Source organism: Exophiala mesophila (genome assembly GCF_000836275.1).
Source record: "Exophiala mesophila strain CBS 40295 unplaced genomic scaffold supercont1.6, whole genome shotgun sequence".
NCBI classification, from domain to species: Eukaryota; Fungi; Ascomycota; class Eurotiomycetes; order Chaetothyriales; family Herpotrichiellaceae; genus Exophiala; species Exophiala mesophila.
The window spans coordinates 2369458-2389494 of NW_015622509.1; the positions used below are offsets into that span (position 1 = coordinate 2369458).

Sequence of the window (20037 nt, forward strand, 5' to 3'; positions counted from 1 at the left end):
TCTACGGCATCCCACCTTTGCAACCATCATAGCCAGCATTGTGATCTTTGGGTGCGGGGAGGGGTAGGATTTAGGGTCGATATGATATCTCAAGGTTGATCGACACATGCCACGGCACGCACGGACATGGGCATATCGATCCGCTTTGTGGCTCGATAAGTAAGGTAATCTTTTCTAGGAAAGGCCCTCCACGGTACATCCGAATGGATCGCTTAAACTTCACAGACACGGCCACACCGCCGTGGGTAGAGACTGCAGACGAATAAATTATCAGTGGTTGAGTCATTGAATTACAGGTACTTTTGGGGGCAGTAGAATGCAGACCGTGAGTGGTATGTAACATGCAACTTGTGCTGGCAATGCTAGCATCAGCCCTGTAGGAACTGTAAGAAGCGTAGGAACCGTTGAAAGACTGATGGAACCGGTGGGTGACGATCACATCAGCCCAACCCACTATGAAAGTCATCTCACAAAAGGGTAATAAAAACGGGCAGGCCACGGCCGAGGGGCCTAGGGGCCCCTATGTGATGCACCCGCGATTGGAAGTGTTCCGGCCGTGCAGGCTGACTTGTAATGGTCTATGGAGCCTTTTGGAGCCTTTTGGAGCCCGAGGGGCCCTTGGGCCTTTAGAGCATTAGGGCATTACTCGTAGACCATGAGCATGGTTACACATGCATCTTCTGACAACCAAATACCCACCTACCTACGTATTAATACCTAAAACCAAGCTTCATCTGGTGAATCCCTTCTGGCAAGTCAGCTCCCGGAGTTGACAGGCGAAACTGCAATAGCGCCACATGTCCCGAGCCTAGCAACAGTAGCAGCCTGCGTCCTGCGTCCTGCGTCCCTGCACATCCACACATCCACTGGCATCCCATTCCCATTTTCTTTCCCTTGGGCCTTGATCCCTCCCACCAGATCCTTCCATGTTGCTAACTACTGTACTCTAGTCTGTACGCATAATTTGTGGGTGCCCTTGCATGCATCACTGATTCGTCCTGCGACGCGGCTGCTTGTCCTACAGCGCTTTGTTGTCATCTTTTTTTTCTCCCCTCTTCCCATATCTATCGCTCGATCCGCCTAATCACCTCTCACCGTTTTCTTCTCACCATGACCACTCCTAGCCTTTCAGACAGTAGTCATGGCCCCTCGCGATCAGAGCCCAATGCCCCCTCCACCTGTATGTTCCCCGCGGCATGGTGCCGTCTCCCTCGAATGAACACCAGATTTGCTAACATGGTCTTAGCCACCCAACTCTCCAGTTCTCAGACGCTCCCGGAGCTGAAGAAGCGCATTCGAGCTGGTCTAAAACAGTATCCGGACTTTCCCAAGGTATGTTGGCCTGTTCGATCTTCCTGGACCAACTCTAAACCTTCTCTAGCCAGGAATTTTGTTTGAAGATATTCTTCCTCTATTTGCCTCGCACGAACTCCACAAAGATCTCATCCTCGCATACGAACTACAAGTCCAAGAGTCATTTGGGAGTGACGACAAGCCAGATGTCATTGTCGGTCTCGATGCCAGAGGCTTTCTTATCGGAGCAACTTTGGCTCTGCGACTGGGCATAGGATTTGTTCCCGTGCGAAAACCCGGCAAACTTCCCGGAAACCTCGAAACAGCGGAATATCAAAAGGAGTACGGAGTTGACTCGTTTGCAATCCAGTCCGATGCAATCAAACCAGGTCAGAAAGTCTTGGTGGTGGATGATCTGATTGCTACTGGTGGCTCCGCTCAAGCCGCAGGAACACTGGTCCAGAAGACTGGAGGCATTCTACTCGGCTACATCTTCATCATTGAATTGACCTTTTTGAAAGGCAGAGAAAAGCTCAATGCTCCAGTCTACACATTGATCGAGAGTCAAGATTGAGCACTGATCTCAGTGCGAATATTCTTGCAGTTTCAGCTGCCTATGGTCCCTCGTCAGCCTCTAACGCAGACTCAAAAGCTCTACCATCGAAAGCAAAGTAATGCGGCTTCAAGACCGGTACACGGCCGATGATTCGTGTTCATCGATTCATTCGCATTACATACATACACCAGTGCTTGAGTATAGCATACGAGTCTATCTCGGAGCTATACTCCCACGGGCCAGCTCCCACGGACCTGTATATCGAGAACACTCATCTCAATTCGTTATAACGGCAGACTACATACTACGTTTTACGGCATACACATTCTGTCTAAGGATCCTGTCTGGGTAAACTCCTGCCAATTAGGTCTAACACTGCCCTTGGAATAGTTGGAAGCGATATTGAAGCCGGAATACATCCTCGAAATGGACAGACCAAACTTGCCGCTAGCGAATCGGCTCGAGCGAAGTAGATATCTACCACAACAGCCAAGCTACTTTGACGCCTATTATGATAGGTCTCAGACTTTCTCTCAAGATATCATGCCACCAATGAAACCTAGATGTGGTGGTCTTGAAACTGCCCATGAGTTCACTCATACATGAATCCCTCATCCTGGGATATCTTTACCTAATATACTGAAATATGATATCTTTAAGTCGCAATTGTTGTCCAATCTTCTTTCGTGTCTGGTAAGCTGGAAAGAGGATCTGCTACATCCTCGGGTGCTGGCTGTTTCTAAAGCAAGCTGAACGCGAGCTAATGAATAGGCCCCAAGTGGTCAAAATGCAATTGCGTGGAATGAAGATGCGCTAGGCCGTAGAAGAAAGGAAAAGATTTATGACGCGTTAACAGACGTGAACGATGATATCAGATGGTGTTGACGAATCCGAAAACCGCAACAACATTCTCGAATAATGATGAAGCAAAAGTAGGCCCGAGGCGCCCGAGGCGCCCGAGGGGAAGTCAAGCGCCCCCTGGGCCAAACCAATGTTAAAAACCGGAGGCTTGATTGTTGGGCGCCCCTGCCCCCTAGGCTTAAATCTCCTAGGCATTGGCTTATGCTACAGGCTCTGAGGCTCTCTTCCAACCCCCAGTGCCTTGCAACACCACATCTCCTCACCCACGGTTCCTCCAATAATAGAACTGCCTTGACCTGCCGGTTTCACGCTGCCCGCAGTCCGTAGTCCGTAGCCTGCAGCCCACAGATACTGTGGTACTGTACTGAGTCCTCATAGTAAGTAACCCTCCACTCGAATGTGGGAATCAGGACAGGAATCATCAGATGTCCAGACCAATCCACCTGGCACCAACATCCTACCATCTCCAACTCTTGCGTGTCTCTATCCTCAACGACCACCACCGTAACTCAACAACGCCAACCCCTTCACAAATGTCACTCGCTTAATCCTGTTGGGCTTCTCTCGTTGTCGGTTTCAACTTGCATGCACTGTGCACCGCAAGCATAATCACTTGCTCGTGGCTTGCCGCTGCCTCGACTCTGACGTCTGCGCTCCCTGCGTTTCTTATGTCCTTCCCAACTCCGAGATCGTCTGTGCAGCCCAACTAAATGAGGCCTCCACCCCATGGCGACCGTCAATATGGAATTAGAATCTGCCCTCCGCAAGTTGGACGAGGAACTCGAGGAGGGCGATATCACGAAGAAAGGCTATGAGAAACGCCGCACCCTCCTCCTGTCGCAGTTCCTGTCCCCGCCGCAGCCATCCTCCCCCGTCCAGCAGTCTCGAGGTGGATTGCGCATCCACTCCCCCGATGATAGCGACCATCCAGCATCGAACGATGCTTCTCGAGCCGCCTCGCTCGCCGCTCTTACTGCTAGCAGCACCGCCGTTAATTCATCAAGAGAAGGAACAATTTCCTCAGGCTACCTCGACCCCGGTCGCCAATCCTCGCTCTTCAATGAACCTCGGGGCAGCACACCACAGAATCACGTTAGCAGATTTCAAGAGAGTATGGGAGGACAGCCGCGTGGCTCATTTGCTGGTTCCTATGATACTCGCCAGGATACCTTCCACACCGCCAACGATAACTCGAGATCTCAAACCCTCATGAGCCAGAACTATGCCTTCAACCCGGAAACCAACCAAAACTATCCGGCCACAGATACTCGAAACTCGACCATGTTGGAATCACAACAGGGCTACTTCTCCGATTTCGCCGGCCAGCAAAGAGAAGATTACCAGGAGACTTATGGTGGACATGTGCATCGCTATTCTCAAAGTGAGGTGGCTTCGCCAACGGCGCAGATGGCACCTCCATTTCTCAATCCCGTTGAGCTGGCGGGGGGAGCCGCAATCCACCAGATGCCCATGGAGCCCCGTGAGGTGCCTTTCGCCATATGTGATCCCCACGACTCCAACATTGAAATGTCCCGGTTCGAAAACATCGCTGCTGTACTGCGACATCGCGCCAAGACCAACCCAAAGCAAGCTGCGTACTGGGTCCTAGATCAACGGGGCAAAGAGCTGGTCTCTATCACGTGGGAAAAGCTGTGCAGCAGGGCCGAGAAAGTGGCCCAAGTCATCCGGGACAAGAGCAGTCTCTACAAAGGTGATCGTGTGGCATTGATCTACACCGAGAACGAAATCATTGAATTCGCCGTCGCCTTGTTGGGTTGCTTCATTGCCGGCGTTGTGGCGGTTCCCATCAACGATTTGAAAAATTATGCCCGCCTTAATGTCGTCCTCACCTCCACTCAAGCCCATTTGGCCCTGACCACCGAAGCAAACCTGAAAAACTTCCAGCGGGACATCACGGCCGCCAAGCTCAACTGGCCTCGAGGAGTGGAATGGTGGAAGACCAACGAATTCGGCAGTTATCATCCCAAAAAGAAGGGAGAGGAACCTCCGCTCGTTGTCCCTGATTTGGCCTATATCGAATTCTCGACCGCCCCCACGGGTGATCTCCGTGGAGTGGTTATGAGCCACAAAACCATCATGCATCAAATGGCGACCTTGAGCGCCATGATAACTTCGGCAACTAGCAACACAAGGGCAGACACGTTTAACCCTTCATTGCGAGACAAGCAAGGCCATTTGATCACGGGTTCCCGCCATGGCGAAATCTTGCTCAGTTATTTGGACCCAAGACAGAGTATCGGCATGATCTTGGGTGTCCTGCTGAACATCTATGGCGGTCACACAGTTATTTACATTGACCAACGCGCAATCGAAACTGCTGGACTTTACGCCAACTTAATCACCAGATATAAGACGACCTTATTGGTCGCCGACTATCCTGGCCTCAAACAGGCCGTGTATAACTACCAGTCCGATCCCATGACGACGAGAAACTTCAAGCGCAATTTCGAACCCAACTTCAGCAGTGTCAAACTGTGTATGATTGACACTCTGACTGTAGATGCCGAATTCCACGAACTGCTGGCAGATCGATGGCTAAAGCCTCTGCGCAATCCCAGGGCTCGTGAGATCGTGGCGCCGATGCTATGTCTTCCAGAGCATGGGGGTATGGTCATCAGCATGCGAGACTGGCTTGGTGGCGAAGAACGCCTTGGTTGCTCGTTGACACACGAGATGGACCATGACCGGATCATTGAGGAAAAGAAAGAGGACGATTCTTCAGCCCAAAAATCAGGCTTTGGCAGCAGTCTTATTGGTGGAGGAACCGTCAAACCCTCCAAAGAGCGATCCACTGAAGATCTAGGCGAAGTACTTTTGGATAAAGAAGCTCTCAAGACGAATGATATTCTTGTCTTGGCCATGGGGTCCGAGGCGAGAGCCAAGGCAAGCTCATTCCCCAACGCCGTCAGATGTGGTGCCTTTGGGTATCCAATTCCTGATGCAACCCTCGCTGTCGTCGATCCAGAATCGGGCCTGCTGTGCACACCCAACTCTGTTGGAGAAATCTGGGTTGATTCACCTTCACTTTCAGGCGGCTTTTGGGCGTTGCCCAGACATACAGAGACCATCTTCCATGCTCGCCCGTACTGTTTCAAGGAAGGCGACCCAACACCGACCGCCATCGATCCGGAGTTCCTGCGGACCGGCTTGTTAGGATGTGTCATTGAGGGCAAAATCTACGTTCTGGGCCTGTACGAGGACAGGCTGCGGCAACGGGTGGAGTGGGTTGAGCACGGCGTTGCCGTACAAGAACATCGATACTTCTTCGTTCAGCATTTGATTCTCAGCATCATGAAAAATGTCCCCAAAATTTACGACTGTTCAGCGTTTGATTGTTTCGTGAATGACGAACATCTTCCCATTGTCCTCCTCGAATCTCTTTCAGCATCGACCGCCCCTGTTTCGTCTGGCGGACCCCCGCGTCAACTAGACATTGCACTGCTCGACTCTTTGGCCGAACGAACCATGGAAATATTGTATCAGGAGCATCATCTGCGTGTGTACTGCGTCCTCATCACTGCTCCTCTCATTCTGCCACGAGTCACCAAAAACGGGCGTCGGGAGATCGGGAATATGCTCTGTCGGAAAGAGTTCGACAGCGGTTCACTGCCATGCGTCCACGTCAAGTTCGGTGTCCAACGAGCAGTCCAAAATTTGCCATTCGGTGAGGATATCAGTGGAGGAATCTGGTCGGCCGACGCCAGTACTGCGAGGGGTGATCTACTTTACGACCAAGAGACGCAGTGGTCCGGTGTCGATCCTCGTGATGTAGTCATCGATGATCGAACTTCCACTTTGCTAAGCAACTTTACCAACATTTTTGATTTGATGCAGTGGAGGGTTGCCCGGCAGGCCGATGAACTAGCCTTCTGTACCATTGACGGCAGAGGAAAGGAAGGCAAGGGTCTGACATGGAAAAAGTTCGACACTCGCGTTGCTGCCGTCGCGGTTCATCTACGCAACAAGCTCAAAATCAAGCCGAGTGATCACGTCATCCTCATGTATACTCATTCAGAAGACTATGTGTTTGCAATCTATGCATGCATGGTATTAGGAGCGATCGCTATTCCTGTGGCTCCACTGGATGCCAATCGACTTTCCGAGGATGCTCCAGCTTTCCTTCATATTGTTGCTGATATGGGAGTCAAAGTGGTGTTATGCAATACCGAAGTGGACCACTTGTTCAAGCAGAAGCCTGTCTCCCAACACTTGAAACAGTCGGCACAGTACCTCAAGACTCACATTCCTGGTGTCTACAATACAACAAAGCCTTCCAAGCAATCACATGGCTGCAGAGATCTCGGACTGACCATGAATCGGGCATGGATCTCTCCAACAAACCCCGTCATCATCTGGACATATTGGACGGCTGATCAACGTCGCATCTCAGTCCAACTAGGACATGACACGATTCTCGGCATGTGCAAAGTACAAAAAGAAACTTGTCAAATGACAAGCTCAAAGCCTGTGCTGGCCTGTGTCAGGAGCACGATCGGCATTGGCTTTCTGCACACTGCTCTACTGGGGGTCTACAACGGCAGCGCAACCTATCTGATATCACCTCTTGATTTTGCGCAGAATCCAGCTTCTCTCTTCCTGGCCTTGTCCCGTTACAAGGTCAAGGACACATATGCAACGAGCCAAATGCTGGAATTTGCCATGGGTCACGTCCCTGGAAAAGGATTTTCATTACACGAGATGAGGAACTTGATGATAGTCACCGAGTCAAGACCTCGTCTAGACTTGTATGGCAAAGCCCGTGCGCACTTTGCGCAGACGGGCCTGGAGAGGACGGCGATCAACACCATTTACACCCACGTTCTCAATCCAATGATCGCCTCTCGCAGTTACATGTCTATTGAGCCGATTGAGCTATGGCTCGATGTGCGCGCACTGAGACGTGGGCTGATATATCCAGTCGACCCAGATACTGACCCAACCGCGCTCTGCATTCAGGACTCCGGCATGGTGCCTGTGGCTACTCGCATTGCCATTGTGAATCCAGAAACCTGCCAGCTTTGTCACGTGGGTGAATACGGAGAAATCTGGGTACAGTCGGAGGCATGTGCAAAGACCTTCTACATGTCCAAACAGCCGTTCGATGAAGAACGTTTCAACGGCCGGATTGCTGGAGGGGACCCGAACATGGTCTATGTGCGAACCGGAGATCTTGGCTTCCTTCACAACGTCACAAGACCAATTGGTCCCGGGAATCAGCCGGTAGAGATGCAAATTCTTTTCGTCCTGGGCAGTATTGGAGACACGTTTGAGGTCTATGGTCTCAACCACTTTCCCGTCGACATTGAAGCTAGCGTGGAGAAATGCCACCGAAACATCACTCCCGGTGGATGCGCCGTCTTCCAAGCTGGCGGTCTTGTTGTTGTGCTTGTGCAGGTACATCGAAAGGCATATTTGGCCTCGATTGTCCCCGTGATTGTGAACGCCGTTCTGAACGAGCATCAGATCGTGGTGGACATCGTCGCTTTCGTTGGGGACGGTGATTTCCCCCGAAGTCGATTGTCGGAAAAGCAGAGAGGCAAGATTCTGGCCTCATGGGTTACAAGAAAATTGCGGACAATCGCGCAGTTCGGTATCCGAGACACAGACGGAGGTGACGGCCAGGACTCGGGAGCGCTAGAACGAAGATCCACAAACGTCATGGGCAAAGGTCCAAGCCAAATGGACCAGCGGCGAACGTCAATGACGATGGAATCCCAACAAATGTCAAACCAGGGGGAGAGGATGTCACGCCAATCTAGCATCATGGCCGAGTTGCCTCTGACATTGCCACCCAACCATTACCAAGTTGACCCGACTGGGCAGTACGATGACAAGGAAGTATCTCAATTGGGGGGTAACGGAACTCGACCGTCAGTGACACTCAACGATAAGCCTTATTCGTTGCCAGAAGGAGTTGTTGAGATGCCCACCAGCTTCCAGGACCAGGATGAACCAGGACGAAGTCCAATAGACAATCCGTATTTGACGGACGAGAAATTCTTCGATCCAAATGCCGATTGGGACCACCAGTTTGGAGAGAGTACGCCACAGGCTTCACAAATAGATCTTGTTCCAGGAGGGCCGCCTCGCCTGTCTATTGTGAACCCTGATAGCTATTCATCAGGAGGTAGCACCGACAACACGCCTACTTCGTACACGGCCACAGCTACGCCAACATCTGCGGTGCCTCGGTCTGCAACATCATCGAATGGAGTCGTGAACGATAGCCCATACGAGGATCAGGGCAATCCTTTCCGAAATTCAATTCCAGCTGCTGTGCCCAGCTTCGACTTTGTCGCGTCGCCTTCTGCTCGAAACCCAGCTCGAGAACAAATGGCCGGGGCGTCAGCCGCATACAATCAAATCACATCTCCCACCGGAGGCCGTGCCTTGCTGCCTAGCCAACAAGCCCGATACCCATCGTACAATTCTCCGGCGCCAGAACCCAGCAAGCCTCGACAATTCAGTCAGAATTCATACGAAGCAACGGATTTGCCGCCCGAGGCGCTGGCATACGCGTACGGGCAACGGAGAGCAACGCCGGGGAGCGAGAGATCACAGGGACAACAACAGCGAGACAGGCAAGGTGGTTTACAACCGGAGGGTCAGCCTAATGCCGACATCAACAGTGTGGCAGGCAGTGTACGAAGACGTTATGATGGAAGTGGATATGACGAATACGATTACTAGTTTATAGTGATGAGGGCTTGAAAACATGTAGAAAAGTGAAGGATGGGTTGGTGAATGGACATATGGGGGGTGTCTGACATAGCCATGTCACAATAAATAAGGTCGTTTTGGCTGATCGTCGTCGTCGTTGATGGAAGACCTGAACTGAAGCAAGCCCTTCGTAAGTTAGAGACTGAAATGTCACATCGAGCAAGATGGCATTTTCGTGAAATGCGAGATGGTCGATTTCCTCCCAAGCATCAGAGGACATGATAATGGGAGGATCTATAAACGGGACCTTGCGGATACATACACACACACACATATATATATATATATTTATTGTCACTGGTCAAGAGACGCAAAACAAGTTGGTCCAAAGGTAAACTCAAGTCAAACGAACATCATTGGGCAGACACAATCAAATGCCCCTCGATATCTGCTTCTTCTGTGATTCTGATTCATCAGCCTCTTGGATCTCTGAGTCTCTGCATCTCCCAATCGCCCCTCATCTCCTCAGCTCTCAAAATCCACAATAGTTAACCACAATGACACACTAAATGTTGTACACTTATTCTTGTGTCCGTCCACAAATTCCCAGACTCCACTAGGTTCAGCCATTCACGGAGAAGAGCGTTTTTCAGCATAGTACCCTAGCACCCAATCCGATAATTATCAAAAAGGGCGTAAAGGCGTAATTACAGTCACTCATCAGTCTCACAATTTGTGATTCATCAATTTGTGATTCATGTCGACTTCGCTCTACAAGACTTGTTTGTTACGCCATATCACTTTCTCCCCTCGCTGCTACCGGTCCAGTCTACCACGAGTTTTGGTATCTAGAGCTTCAAACAGCTTCGTGTCTTCTCACCAGCCCACCACACGTCACTTTTCAGTCTCATCACCCGCAAATATGTCTGGATTGACCCCCGTCTATACCAAGGAGGCCTGTCCTCGTAAGTCCATGTCATTTCCCTTCTGCCAGTTGACTGGGTAGGGCTTTTGAAGCTTGATCCGTGTCGAAAAGGGCACATGCTGTTAATCGGTGCCGTATCGGAGTTTGAGATGGGCATCTGCTGATATGATGGATTTTCCTCTCTTACAGCTGCTGGACCATACAGCCAAGCTATCAAGGCAGCTGGCATCGTCTTCTGCGCCGGACAGATCCCAGCCGACAAGAATGGTAACCTGGTTGAAGGCACCATTGCCCAAAAGACCGAGGCTTGCGTCAACAATGTGAGAGCCATCTTGGCCGAAGCTGGTTCAGAAATCGCCAAGGTTGTCAAGGTTTCTGTGAGTTGCTCCCCGTCCTGTTCTATTTCGAAACCCATACGCGTCATGTGTTCTCTTTGTATTTGACTCTCTCTCTGACCGGACCACCTTTCTTTTCAATAATCAGGTCTTCCTCTCCGACATGTCACATTTCGCCGAGATGAACGGTGAATATGAGAAATGGTTCACCCACAAGCCCGCCCGAACCTGTGTCGCTGCCAAACAGCTACCCAAAGGTGTCGATGTCGAGATCGAGGTCATGGCTCTACAGTAATGGGTTCTTGGTTCTTCACAACACGAACGGACACAAATTGAAACAGGCCTTGTCGTCATATGGCTAAGTAGTAAATCTTGATATTCCGTAAAACTAGCACAGGCTCAGCACATTGCTACAAGCCCTTTCTATCCAAAAGAGTTCACAGCCAGAAATATCCAGGCAACATATCAAGTACCTTGAGTCATCATAGCTTACTCTTGCCGTCTTCGCCGTCATCCTCGGACAAGTCAACCACCACTTTACCCCAAGTATCTCGAGCTCCTAAAGCGATCAAAGCCTTGGAAACGTCTTGTAGACCCTTGTAGTGCTTGTCTGTGTAGGTGATTCCACGTAGTTTGCCTGCTTTGATCAAGTCGAAGATTCCCTTCCATACTTCAGGCACCGTCTCCTTCTCTTTGGTGCCATACATGCCCCAATGGAGACCAACGATGCTGATGTTCTTGAGCAAGACGCGGTTCAAAGCAACCTTTTCAATATTGCCACCAGCGAAACCAATCACGAGAAGCCGACCATTCCAGGCAATACATTTCATCGAAGCGTCAATCATCCCTATAGTTGATCCATGTTAGCTAATGCCACCCCTCCCACCCCAGCACCAAACATTGGAAAGAAGCACTCACCAACAGGATCATAGACGATATCCACACCCGCCTTTCCATTGCCCGTTCGATGCTGTTCACACAACCCCACCACTCTCTGCGTCCATTTCGGATCCCTATAATCCACCACATAATCCGCACCATAGTCCAAACAAATCTGTCTTTTCCTCTCCGACCCCGCCGTCGCTATAACCGTCGCACCCAGCGCTTTGGCAATCTGCACGGCCGACAACCCTACACCGCCCGCGCCAGCATGCACCAGCACCCATTCACCCGGCTGAGTATTTGCCCTCGTCACCAGCGCACCATACGCCGTCGGCGTCGTGACATACACACCCGCTGCATCAGCGAAACTCCACCCTTCAGGAACAGGGAACAATGCCGTCTCATCAGCGAGAATATGCGTTGCATATGCACCGTGTGTAGCGCCGAATACTCGATCCCCGACTTTGAAGAGATGTTTCGTGGGTGCGGCCACGGTGCCGTCGATACTGCTGGCGACGTTACTTTTGGTGGATTCGATGGGTGTCGCGACTACGACGCCGGCGAATTCCATGCCTGCGATCCATGGGAGAGGAGGTTGGTGTTGGTATTTTCCTTGGATTTGGAGGAGATCGAAGAAATTGGTGCCCGCAGCGTGGATTTTGATCAGGTATTTGGTGGGATGGGGGGTGGGGGTGGGCAGGGTGGTCACGACCAGATCTTGTGGTCCAGAGACGTATTTGGTGACTTGGATGGCTTTCATCTTGGAGGAGTTGAGAAGGGAGGAGAAGGTAGGTGTGATATGAGGTGAGGTGAGGTGGTGAGGGACCGTACGAGATGTGAACGAGATGTGAGCAGGCTCAGGAGTAGAGAAGATGCAGTTTTCTGTACAGAGAGATAGAAAAAGAAGTGCAACAATAAAAAGTCAATCACATACGATAGCTCTTGAAATCAATTCTGGGGCAATGTTGTCGTCAGTTCGTCGGCATCTATGCAATCCTAGACAAGCCCCCCATTCCCCCATGGGAAACGTGCCTCGGTATGTCCTCCGTAGATTTAGCCGCCAGCTGTGTGGTTGGGGTTGAACTCCAATAATGGCTCCCACGTCCCTATCAGCCCGGCCCTTAGATAGCCATGGCACCATTCCCGCAGCCTGTGGTTAGCCGTGGGTACTCACTCCAAAAGAGGGCACACACCACACACAGCACCGTAAGAGGGTTCAGTCACGTGATTCGGACTTAATTCAATCCTTCGCCAGACTTTCTTGATTGGGGTTGCTCGTTCCTGCACAGAAATCCTCCAGAAGGTACAAGGAAAGTGGCGCGATACTGCCCTCAACCCACTTTTCCCCCTTGGCATGGATTCTCGCCTCTTGTCCTCCGTCTTCGGCTTTCTGCCTTGACGAATCTCTCTATTAAACTCATGACAAACCTCGCACATCAATCTCCTCCCGTCACTCTCAATGACCGCGGCTCCTGATAGGGAAGGTCATTTCCTGTCAATTATTGACGGTCTAGTCCTCGAAATCGACTCCCTTTCAAACAACATTCGTGATCTGAAGGAGGTCTTGACTCAGAGACTCAACTTTGCCGCAGATGAGGTAAGACACCATTCCATCTCATCAACCGCGTATCTTTCTTTGTTAGGATGAGAATCTTTTGATTAGCTCTAGATCAAGAGCTACTCTTGGTAGCGATGAGCGACATTTGCATGTATTACCTGAACACACACACACACACATACTGTCTTGACTGTTTTCTGCCTGAGCAATATCTGTTCGTGCAAGACACTAACTCGTGTTGACAGTACGAAAAACTCGTGACTGCTGATGGCGGTTCGTCCACCGATTCGGCGGACCATATTCAGATAGTCAAACAAATCCGTCAACCAATCCTTGAAACTCCTGATCCTCCTTCTTCATCCCTGATCAAGAAAGTCCGGGCCGATATTCACAACCTTAAAATGGCGAATCATCATGGTAATCAGAAGATGAACGGAGCACGCTGCCCAGTGACGGGTGCAGGTGCAGATCCTGAAGACATGGAACTCGATTTTACTACCTCGGGCAAACAAGGAACATTAGGTTGTCCCTTTGCCAAGATGGCCGCCAACGGAAAGTTGAACCCTGCCGACGGCATCGACGACCCTGTTGCCGCCGAGTTTCATCTAGATGCAGCATCGGTCAGATCTCCCCGAACAGACTCTCGACCTGCTGGACAATGTCCTATTCGATTCCTCGATCAACATTCGCCTGAAGAAATTGCTCAGTATTTTGAAAATCATAAACATGAGATACCACGAAGTCATGAGATCTGTGTGAGACGGTATCAGGGTAATGAGAACAGCGTGCGTCAATTGGATGCGAAGTATGGCAATCTCGTCAACATGATCCAAGGATTGGGAGTGAAGCACAAGGCGTATCTTCCCGAGAAGGACAGGATTGAAGCCCAGGATGCTCCTTCTACTTCTGACAAAGCTGTGGAAAGATGGGCAGAAAAGGTCAATTCCGAACTTGCCGTCGACATCGAGCCTTCGATGTCAGAAGAGGAGGAGGCTCGGGTCTCGCGTTTCGATAAACCGTTGAGAGAAGTCCGAGTTGGCGAATCGCCCAGTAGACCTTGGGGGATTTCTGTTCCACCAGACAAGCCTCGTGCACCAAGTGCTTTACAGTCAGAAGCCGGGGGAAAGATTCCAGCAACAAAGGCTGAACAGCCAGAGGTACTACAACCGCAACATCCTCCTGCCATCTGTCCTGTGGACCACTCGAAACTGAACAACCAAGACAAGAAACCCAACATCCCTACCGAGGAGAAGCACGAGGAGAAAATTCATCAACCACCAACACAGATCATTTTCAATGGTCCTGTCTTCTTTGGCTATTCAGCCGAACAGGTCGCGATGCTTTTACAGAGTGGTAATCTGGGCAAGATGAACCCGGGTACAACATGATCCCAAGAGCTGGGTGATTTGTATTTCATGTAATTGATAGTTTGTAACATTGTAGCGTTCTGAGCGACTTTAACGAAGGAAATGATATCTACTGTACACCAAGTTTAAACAAAGGTCAAGACCATGAATTGATTCATATATTCATTCAATGCAAGTATACAAAGTACTGTATGCTGATAAAATGTCGGACGCAAGGAGTCAACCACGTCATGGTAGCAAGTGAATCCCAATCCGAAAACCAGGAAACCTCAGCCGAGTGGAGATTGAACTATGAAGGTCCTCTTTAGGTAAAGATGTTGTTTTTGCAACCAAGTGTGAAAGATATCCACCAACTCTAGCAGAAAGAGTCCACAAAATGCAGACTACTCTCGCCGTGACTTCCGAAGAAGAGCCTGATTGATGAACAAGCAGTTGGAAAGTGAGTGTTGCGTGTGAGTTTGGGTTTGATGTGGGTAGAAAGGAGAGAAGTGGGATGGGAATATTTCATCAGGGTGGTTGTGGCATGGGAGATCAACTCGGTCAACTAGTATCTTCCATGCTGCTTCAAATTCATATTGTCGTCCTACCTGTGGACATGCTCGTCAAACATAACAGGGTCATGACCTGAAGTCGTTGAACATTACAGACTGGTAATTCGATGTGAAAAGTCGAGGTAAAGAAAGAAGATAAAGTCAGGTTGAGGTTTGCTGAATTACATAATATGGTTGAGAGTGGATTGGTTGGTGGTGGTCTTGGCGACTCGTCAGGTGTCAGGGATCATATTCGCGTCTATCAACAAGTGACAACTCCTCGACAGCTGATTACTCTTGGACTGATCATTGCTATACAATTCCTCAAGGCAATGAATTCGTGTACTATCTCATTGTTGAATACTTCTGTTGTCAATGTCGACCACTAGCTTTTTCTTAATGATGCGTTGAGGTCGATGTGGAACGGCAGCCAGCCACGCCCATACCACCTTAATAACGACTCCTATCACTACATCAACCAGGATCCATCCACATTTCCCACCTAACACACAGTTACTGCATGCCCAAAATGTCAAGATGTACATGCACCTTAAAAGGACATCCGTACATCTGTACACCAATACATAAGTAGGTAGGCAGGTAGGTATAAGTAACCCCTTCCCCAACCCCTTCCCTCTCCACCTCCAACGAGCAAGTTTCCTTATCCCGTGAGCAAGTTTCTGCCGCCCAAATGGCCCAAAGGATTCGAGACCCAATTGATACTCGTCCAGCCCTAGCGCAGCCTCGACAAAGTTCGACGACGTGCCTTGCTGCTGATCTTACCAAAAAGGCAATTTTTCCAAAAGGAGACGACCTAAAGAGCGCCATTAGGTTCGTTGCGAGGGCATTCTACAGTGTTTTTGAAGCGTAGGTCTTCAACGTGTCTTTATTTCACTTCTGTCACGTCCATTGAATATGCATCGGCTACATATGCATGGCGAAATGCGCATGATTGCGTTGTTCGTTAGGGCTGGTGGATATGCAGTTTGTAAGTGGATTGATTGTTTCGTTCTGATGGTTAACGCCACTGGGAGCTCAAGAGAATTTGACTGAGAATGTATGATACATATAAGCTGATCAGCCAGGGTGTTGACAGGAGGTGCTCAAACCGATTTTCATCATCCATCCAAATCCTCAAGTCAAGTAAAATCCATCCTCTTCTTCTCTTCAAGATGCTGTTATTATCGCGGTTATCACAATTAAAATCAACTCGTCATTACTTCTCCTCCTATATCTTGGTCAATTTCATCGTTGGCCTACCATTTGTCGCTTATGGCACATATGTCATCTTCCAGCTTCAACAGATTGGATTCGTCATCGGTCACGGCGTCGATGAGCCCACATGTATGACCTCTTGTATTGTCCCATTCGGGTCTTCCGAATTGGACATGAATGCCGTTATTCTCTACCTCAATGCCATGGGGTTTGCTTTTGGAGGCTTCATTATGATTTTTGTGGCTGCTTTGGCGGATTACTGGAGTATGTTTTTTTTTGGATTCCTCTACTTCTATCGAGTGGTTGTCCATTCAGGAGGCTGACATCGCTGCAGAACAAAAATCTCTTCTCATGGTCATCACTATCTTCCTCTACGCTGCGATTTCGATTCCCGTCGCTTGGTTGGATAAACTGACAAAACCCACATTTGATGCCTTTTCGGGTCTCTATGTCCTGTTCTCTGTCATTACCCTCGCACTCATGGCCTTGTTAAACATATACATCCCATTCTGTATGAAATTGGAACCAGACGTCGCCAAAGAAATGGGTTCATTTTCAGTCTCAGGTGACGATCATCGGTCATAAATGGGATAAGAGGTAGTTGCTGATGTCAGTGTAGATGAAACCGAAAGAAGACACAAGATTGGCACGAAAATGTCGGTATTCGGGCCAATCCTCAGCTGGTCTGCAAGTATACTGGTGTTGATCATTGGCATTATATTGTCCAAGACCCTGGAGCTTGAAAGACAGCAATCCGCGTACGTCGATCTCGCAGTCATATTGAGGATGGTAATAGCTAATATGCAAGATGTCTAGGGGTTTGATCATGACCACGGTCGCAGGCTTTGTCACTCTGATAGGCAGTGCTGTCGCCTACTTCGGTCTACCCACTCTTGTTGCGCGAGACCTTCCAGTTGGCAAAAGTTGGTGGTCGATTGCATTTTCTAGTGGTAGGTTACATCCATCCCTAGTCTTAACGATATCGACATCATTTTAACCTCTTCCACTACCTAGTCTTCGGCCTCGTGAAAGATCTATGGAAAAACAAAACCGCAGCCTTGTTGCTCGTGGGTTACACTGCCTACACTGACACGACGTTTGCACAATCGACGGTCTTGAGCCAGTTGTTCATACTCACCGTCAAGCCTGACATTGTTGAGTTTTCACTCTACAGCCTGAGCTTCAATGCCATGTGCATCATCTTCTCGCTTATTTGGTTCTGGATCCGCCCTAGAATCAACATCCGTCTGCGGAGCTGGATGATATTTGGATATCTCGTGAATCTGATCCCTGCTTTGTGGGGTAGTATTGGTATCTCTGAGAATGTTGGGATTGGGTTCAAGGTTTGTACTCCTCATGAGGTTTGTCAACCAACTGACGATCAATTTCTCAGAGTCGCTGGGAGTTCTATGTGGCCTTACTGTTTACGACAGTTGCCAACTCGATTGTGAACCCGGTGTTCCGCGTTGTCTTCTCCGAGGTTATCCCTCCCAAGAGAGAGGTGCAATGGTTTGGCATGCAGCTCATCATCTCTTGCGCTACGGTAAGTGGTACTACCCTCATATAAAGCTAAGACCCACTGACTGATGTGGTCCAGACTTGGGTGCCATATGTCGTCCTCGCGCCTTTTCAACAGGCCACCAACAATCTGAGATATCCATTACTAATGTGTTTCGTATTCTTTTCTGTTCCTTTGGCAATCGAAATATGGCACCTTGTGGCGGGGAGCAAGGGCCCTACCAATGACACCGACTCCTCCAATGATGGGTCTGAGAAGGACGATGTGGTCAACAACGAGTCAAAGGGGAGATCCGAGACTGTTGTATTGGAGAAAGCATCAAGCGGTGTTTAGTCATTTTTCGTGTCTTAGACTCGGACATGTATGTGATTTCCACTACCAATGCCACCTACTTGAGATCGCTTCACGGCTTGAATACAACCGTTCTAAGCTGTGGATCCCCTAATACTCTCGATGTGCTTCGGTGAGGTGATCACCTGAGCTTCAGTTGCCTTCTCCTCGGAGACCGTAACTGGGTCGATGTCGACGCCCCTGTTGCCGCCCTCAACATGCAACTTTGTCTCTTCCCAGGACTCAGCGACTTTGTCGCCAAACACGCCTGCCAGATCCTCGAGAGTCTTGTTCTTCGTCTCCGGGTAATAGAAATACACAATCACCACGTAAACACAGTCAAGGACCAACCAAATGATGAAGTATCTCCATGTGATGGCCTCGACTGCCAATGGGGCAGTCTGAGTCATCAGAACGCCCATCGCGTTGAACACGAGAAAGCCAGCTGCCACACCGGTAGGGCGGATCTTGGTGGGCATAATTTCTGATGCGTACTAGATATCGACATATTAGTGCCTGGTTTCGCATCGACCCCAAAGGCGCAGGAGAGAGACATGACTTACTGTGGTACCAAAAGTGTTCATAACAGCTGCGTAGCCAAACACGGTGAGATATATGCCAACATTGATGCCTTTTGCCAGTCCGAGGTTGGTGTTTCCGCCTTTTTCAAAGGCAGCCCACAAACCCACGATGATCACAGATGCAGGAATCATAATGGCGTATGAGAGAAACTACAATATTCCAATACGATTAGTAAAGAATGAGATACAATTTCGTAACATTCTGCACATACCAGGGCATTCCGACGGCCAATTCGATCGAACCAAAAGCCGAGGCTCAGAACTGCAAATGTCGACACGCTGCCCCAGACTCCGACAAGAACGAGAGACATGACTGGACCGGTCCCCAAGAGTGTATAGATTTGAACTTGATATACCGACTGAGGAAGAATTCCAGTCGCCCTGTACAAATTTGTTTTAGTAAAGTGCGTCCAAGTAAGCTCCAATATAGGATGAAACATACTGTTGGAAGAAGTAGAATGCCATGATAAGAAGCACGCGTTTTCGGTACGAGGCTTTGACAAAAATGTCTTTGATTCCCACCTTCTCGGTCTTTTCCAATTCGATCTGAGCTCGGATCTGATGGAATTCACGCGCATAAAATGAATCAGAGTCATCCTGATCATTGCCGTGGATTTGCTTGAGAACGGCCAGACAGTCATCGTAACGATCCATCAACGCCAGCCATCGAGGAGACTCCGGCATCCATGGCGATCCTGCCAGCATGAGAATGCCTGGAAGGAGTTGGAACCCAAAGAGAATACGGAAAGCGGCATTTCCTGGAATAAAGTAAAGGCCAAGTCCGATCCAGACGGTGAGGCAATTGGCAAGCGAGATGTTGAGGCTATTTGGGAGATGGAGATCAGCATATTAGATCAGAAGAGCGAAAGGAAAAAAGAGTGGGCAAACCTACGCGAAAAGGGCACCAACTCTTCCACGCGTCTGAGGTGGAGAGATTTCACTGGCATAGACTGGACAGATCCCAAAGATGATACCGGTGGCTATTCCACCGATGATTCGACCAATCAGAAGCATAGCATAATTGACAGCGGCCGTCTGCAGAATGATCCCGACAAAAGAGATCAAGCATCCGATGCGGATTGTCCAAAGGCGGCCATACTTGTTGGGTAAGTACGTGTTCATTGCAGTTCCGACAGCGCAGGCAGCATAGTAGGCAGAGTTGAACGCTCCAATGGTATTGGCGTCCAAGTTATAGTACGTTATGAATTCGGAATACCCCAGCACGCAGGAGATGATGCCTTGAGGGTTCGATCAGTCAGCCGTTTATTACTTTGTGCTTGGGCACGAGCTAGGAGCAAAGACATACCAAAGTCATAGCCATAGAAAGCACCGCCAAAGGCGATATACATCAGAGAAAGCAACTGAAACTTCTTCATGTTGGCAGTGGCTCGACCTCAGAAACGG

General features: G+C 49.6%; 7 protein-coding genes across 9 annotated transcripts; 5 read left to right on the plus strand and 2 right to left on the minus strand.

The window, feature by feature from the left end:
* Window positions 1–703: 703 nt before the first annotated feature.
* On the plus strand, window positions 704–2515 carry PV10_08722 (adenine phosphoribosyltransferase). Its single transcript, XM_016373786.1, has 3 exons — window positions 704–1180; window positions 1247–1332; window positions 1382–2515. Exons 1-3 carry the CDS (start codon window positions 1111–1113, stop codon window positions 1865–1867), a joined length of 642 nt encoding a protein of 213 aa, XP_016220697.1. The 5' UTR covers window positions 704–1110; the 3' UTR covers window positions 1868–2515.
* Window positions 2516–3099: 584 nt separating this feature from the next.
* Window positions 3100–9715, plus strand: PV10_08723 (uncharacterized protein). Its single transcript, XM_016373787.1, has one exon. The coding sequence runs from the start codon at window positions 3437–3439 to the stop codon at window positions 9419–9421; it is 5985 nt and encodes a 1994-aa protein (XP_016220698.1). The 5' UTR covers window positions 3100–3436; the 3' UTR covers window positions 9422–9715.
* A 185-nt stretch (window positions 9716–9900) lies between these two features.
* On the plus strand, window positions 9901–11130 carry PV10_08724 (uncharacterized protein). Its single transcript, XM_016373788.1, has 3 exons — window positions 9901–10356; window positions 10506–10693; window positions 10800–11130. Exons 1-3 carry the CDS (start codon window positions 10149–10151, stop codon window positions 10944–10946), a joined length of 543 nt encoding a protein of 180 aa, XP_016220699.1. The 5' UTR covers window positions 9901–10148; the 3' UTR covers window positions 10947–11130.
* On the minus strand, window positions 11005–12524 carry PV10_08725 (uncharacterized protein). The gene is made up of 2 exons (XM_016373789.1): window positions 11570–12524; window positions 11005–11498 (listed from the first exon to the last, which is right to left on the minus strand). Exons 1-2 carry the CDS (start codon window positions 12291–12293, stop codon window positions 11134–11136), a joined length of 1089 nt encoding a protein of 362 aa, XP_016220700.1. The 5' UTR covers window positions 12294–12524; the 3' UTR covers window positions 11005–11133.
* A 405-nt stretch (window positions 12525–12929) lies between these two features.
* PV10_08726 (uncharacterized protein) lies at window positions 12930–14601 on the plus strand. Its single transcript, XM_016373790.1, has 2 exons — window positions 12930–13130; window positions 13337–14601. Exons 1-2 carry the CDS (start codon window positions 12993–12995, stop codon window positions 14477–14479), a joined length of 1281 nt encoding a protein of 426 aa, XP_016220701.1. The 5' UTR covers window positions 12930–12992; the 3' UTR covers window positions 14480–14601.
* A 1043-nt stretch (window positions 14602–15644) lies between these two features.
* On the plus strand, window positions 15645–18794 carry PV10_08727. 3 transcript variants are annotated; one of them, XM_016373791.1, is made up of 8 exons: window positions 15645–15976; window positions 16074–16467; window positions 16538–16768; window positions 16823–16961; window positions 17020–17153; window positions 17218–17546; window positions 17597–17746; window positions 17801–18794. In XM_016373791.1, the coding sequence occupies exons 1-8, from the start codon at window positions 15968–15970 to the stop codon at window positions 18053–18055; spliced, it is 1641 nt and encodes a 546-aa protein (XP_016220702.1). In that variant the 5' UTR covers window positions 15645–15967; the 3' UTR covers window positions 18056–18794. The 3 variants fall into 3 exon arrangements, with proteins under 3 accessions (XP_016220702.1, XP_016220704.1, XP_016220703.1); XM_016373793.1 differs by having other exon boundaries at window positions 16074–16768; XM_016373792.1 differs by having other exon boundaries at window positions 17218–17746.
* On the minus strand, window positions 18148–20009 carry PV10_08728 (uncharacterized protein; the record flags this gene model as incomplete). The annotated part of the gene is made up of 6 exons (XM_016373794.1): window positions 18148–18546; window positions 18616–18713; window positions 18788–19014; window positions 19076–19456; window positions 19526–19871; window positions 19940–20009. 6 exons carry the CDS (start codon window positions 20007–20009, stop codon window positions 18148–18150), a joined length of 1521 nt encoding a protein of 506 aa, XP_016220705.1.
* Between the last annotated feature and the right edge of the window lie 28 nt (window positions 20010–20037).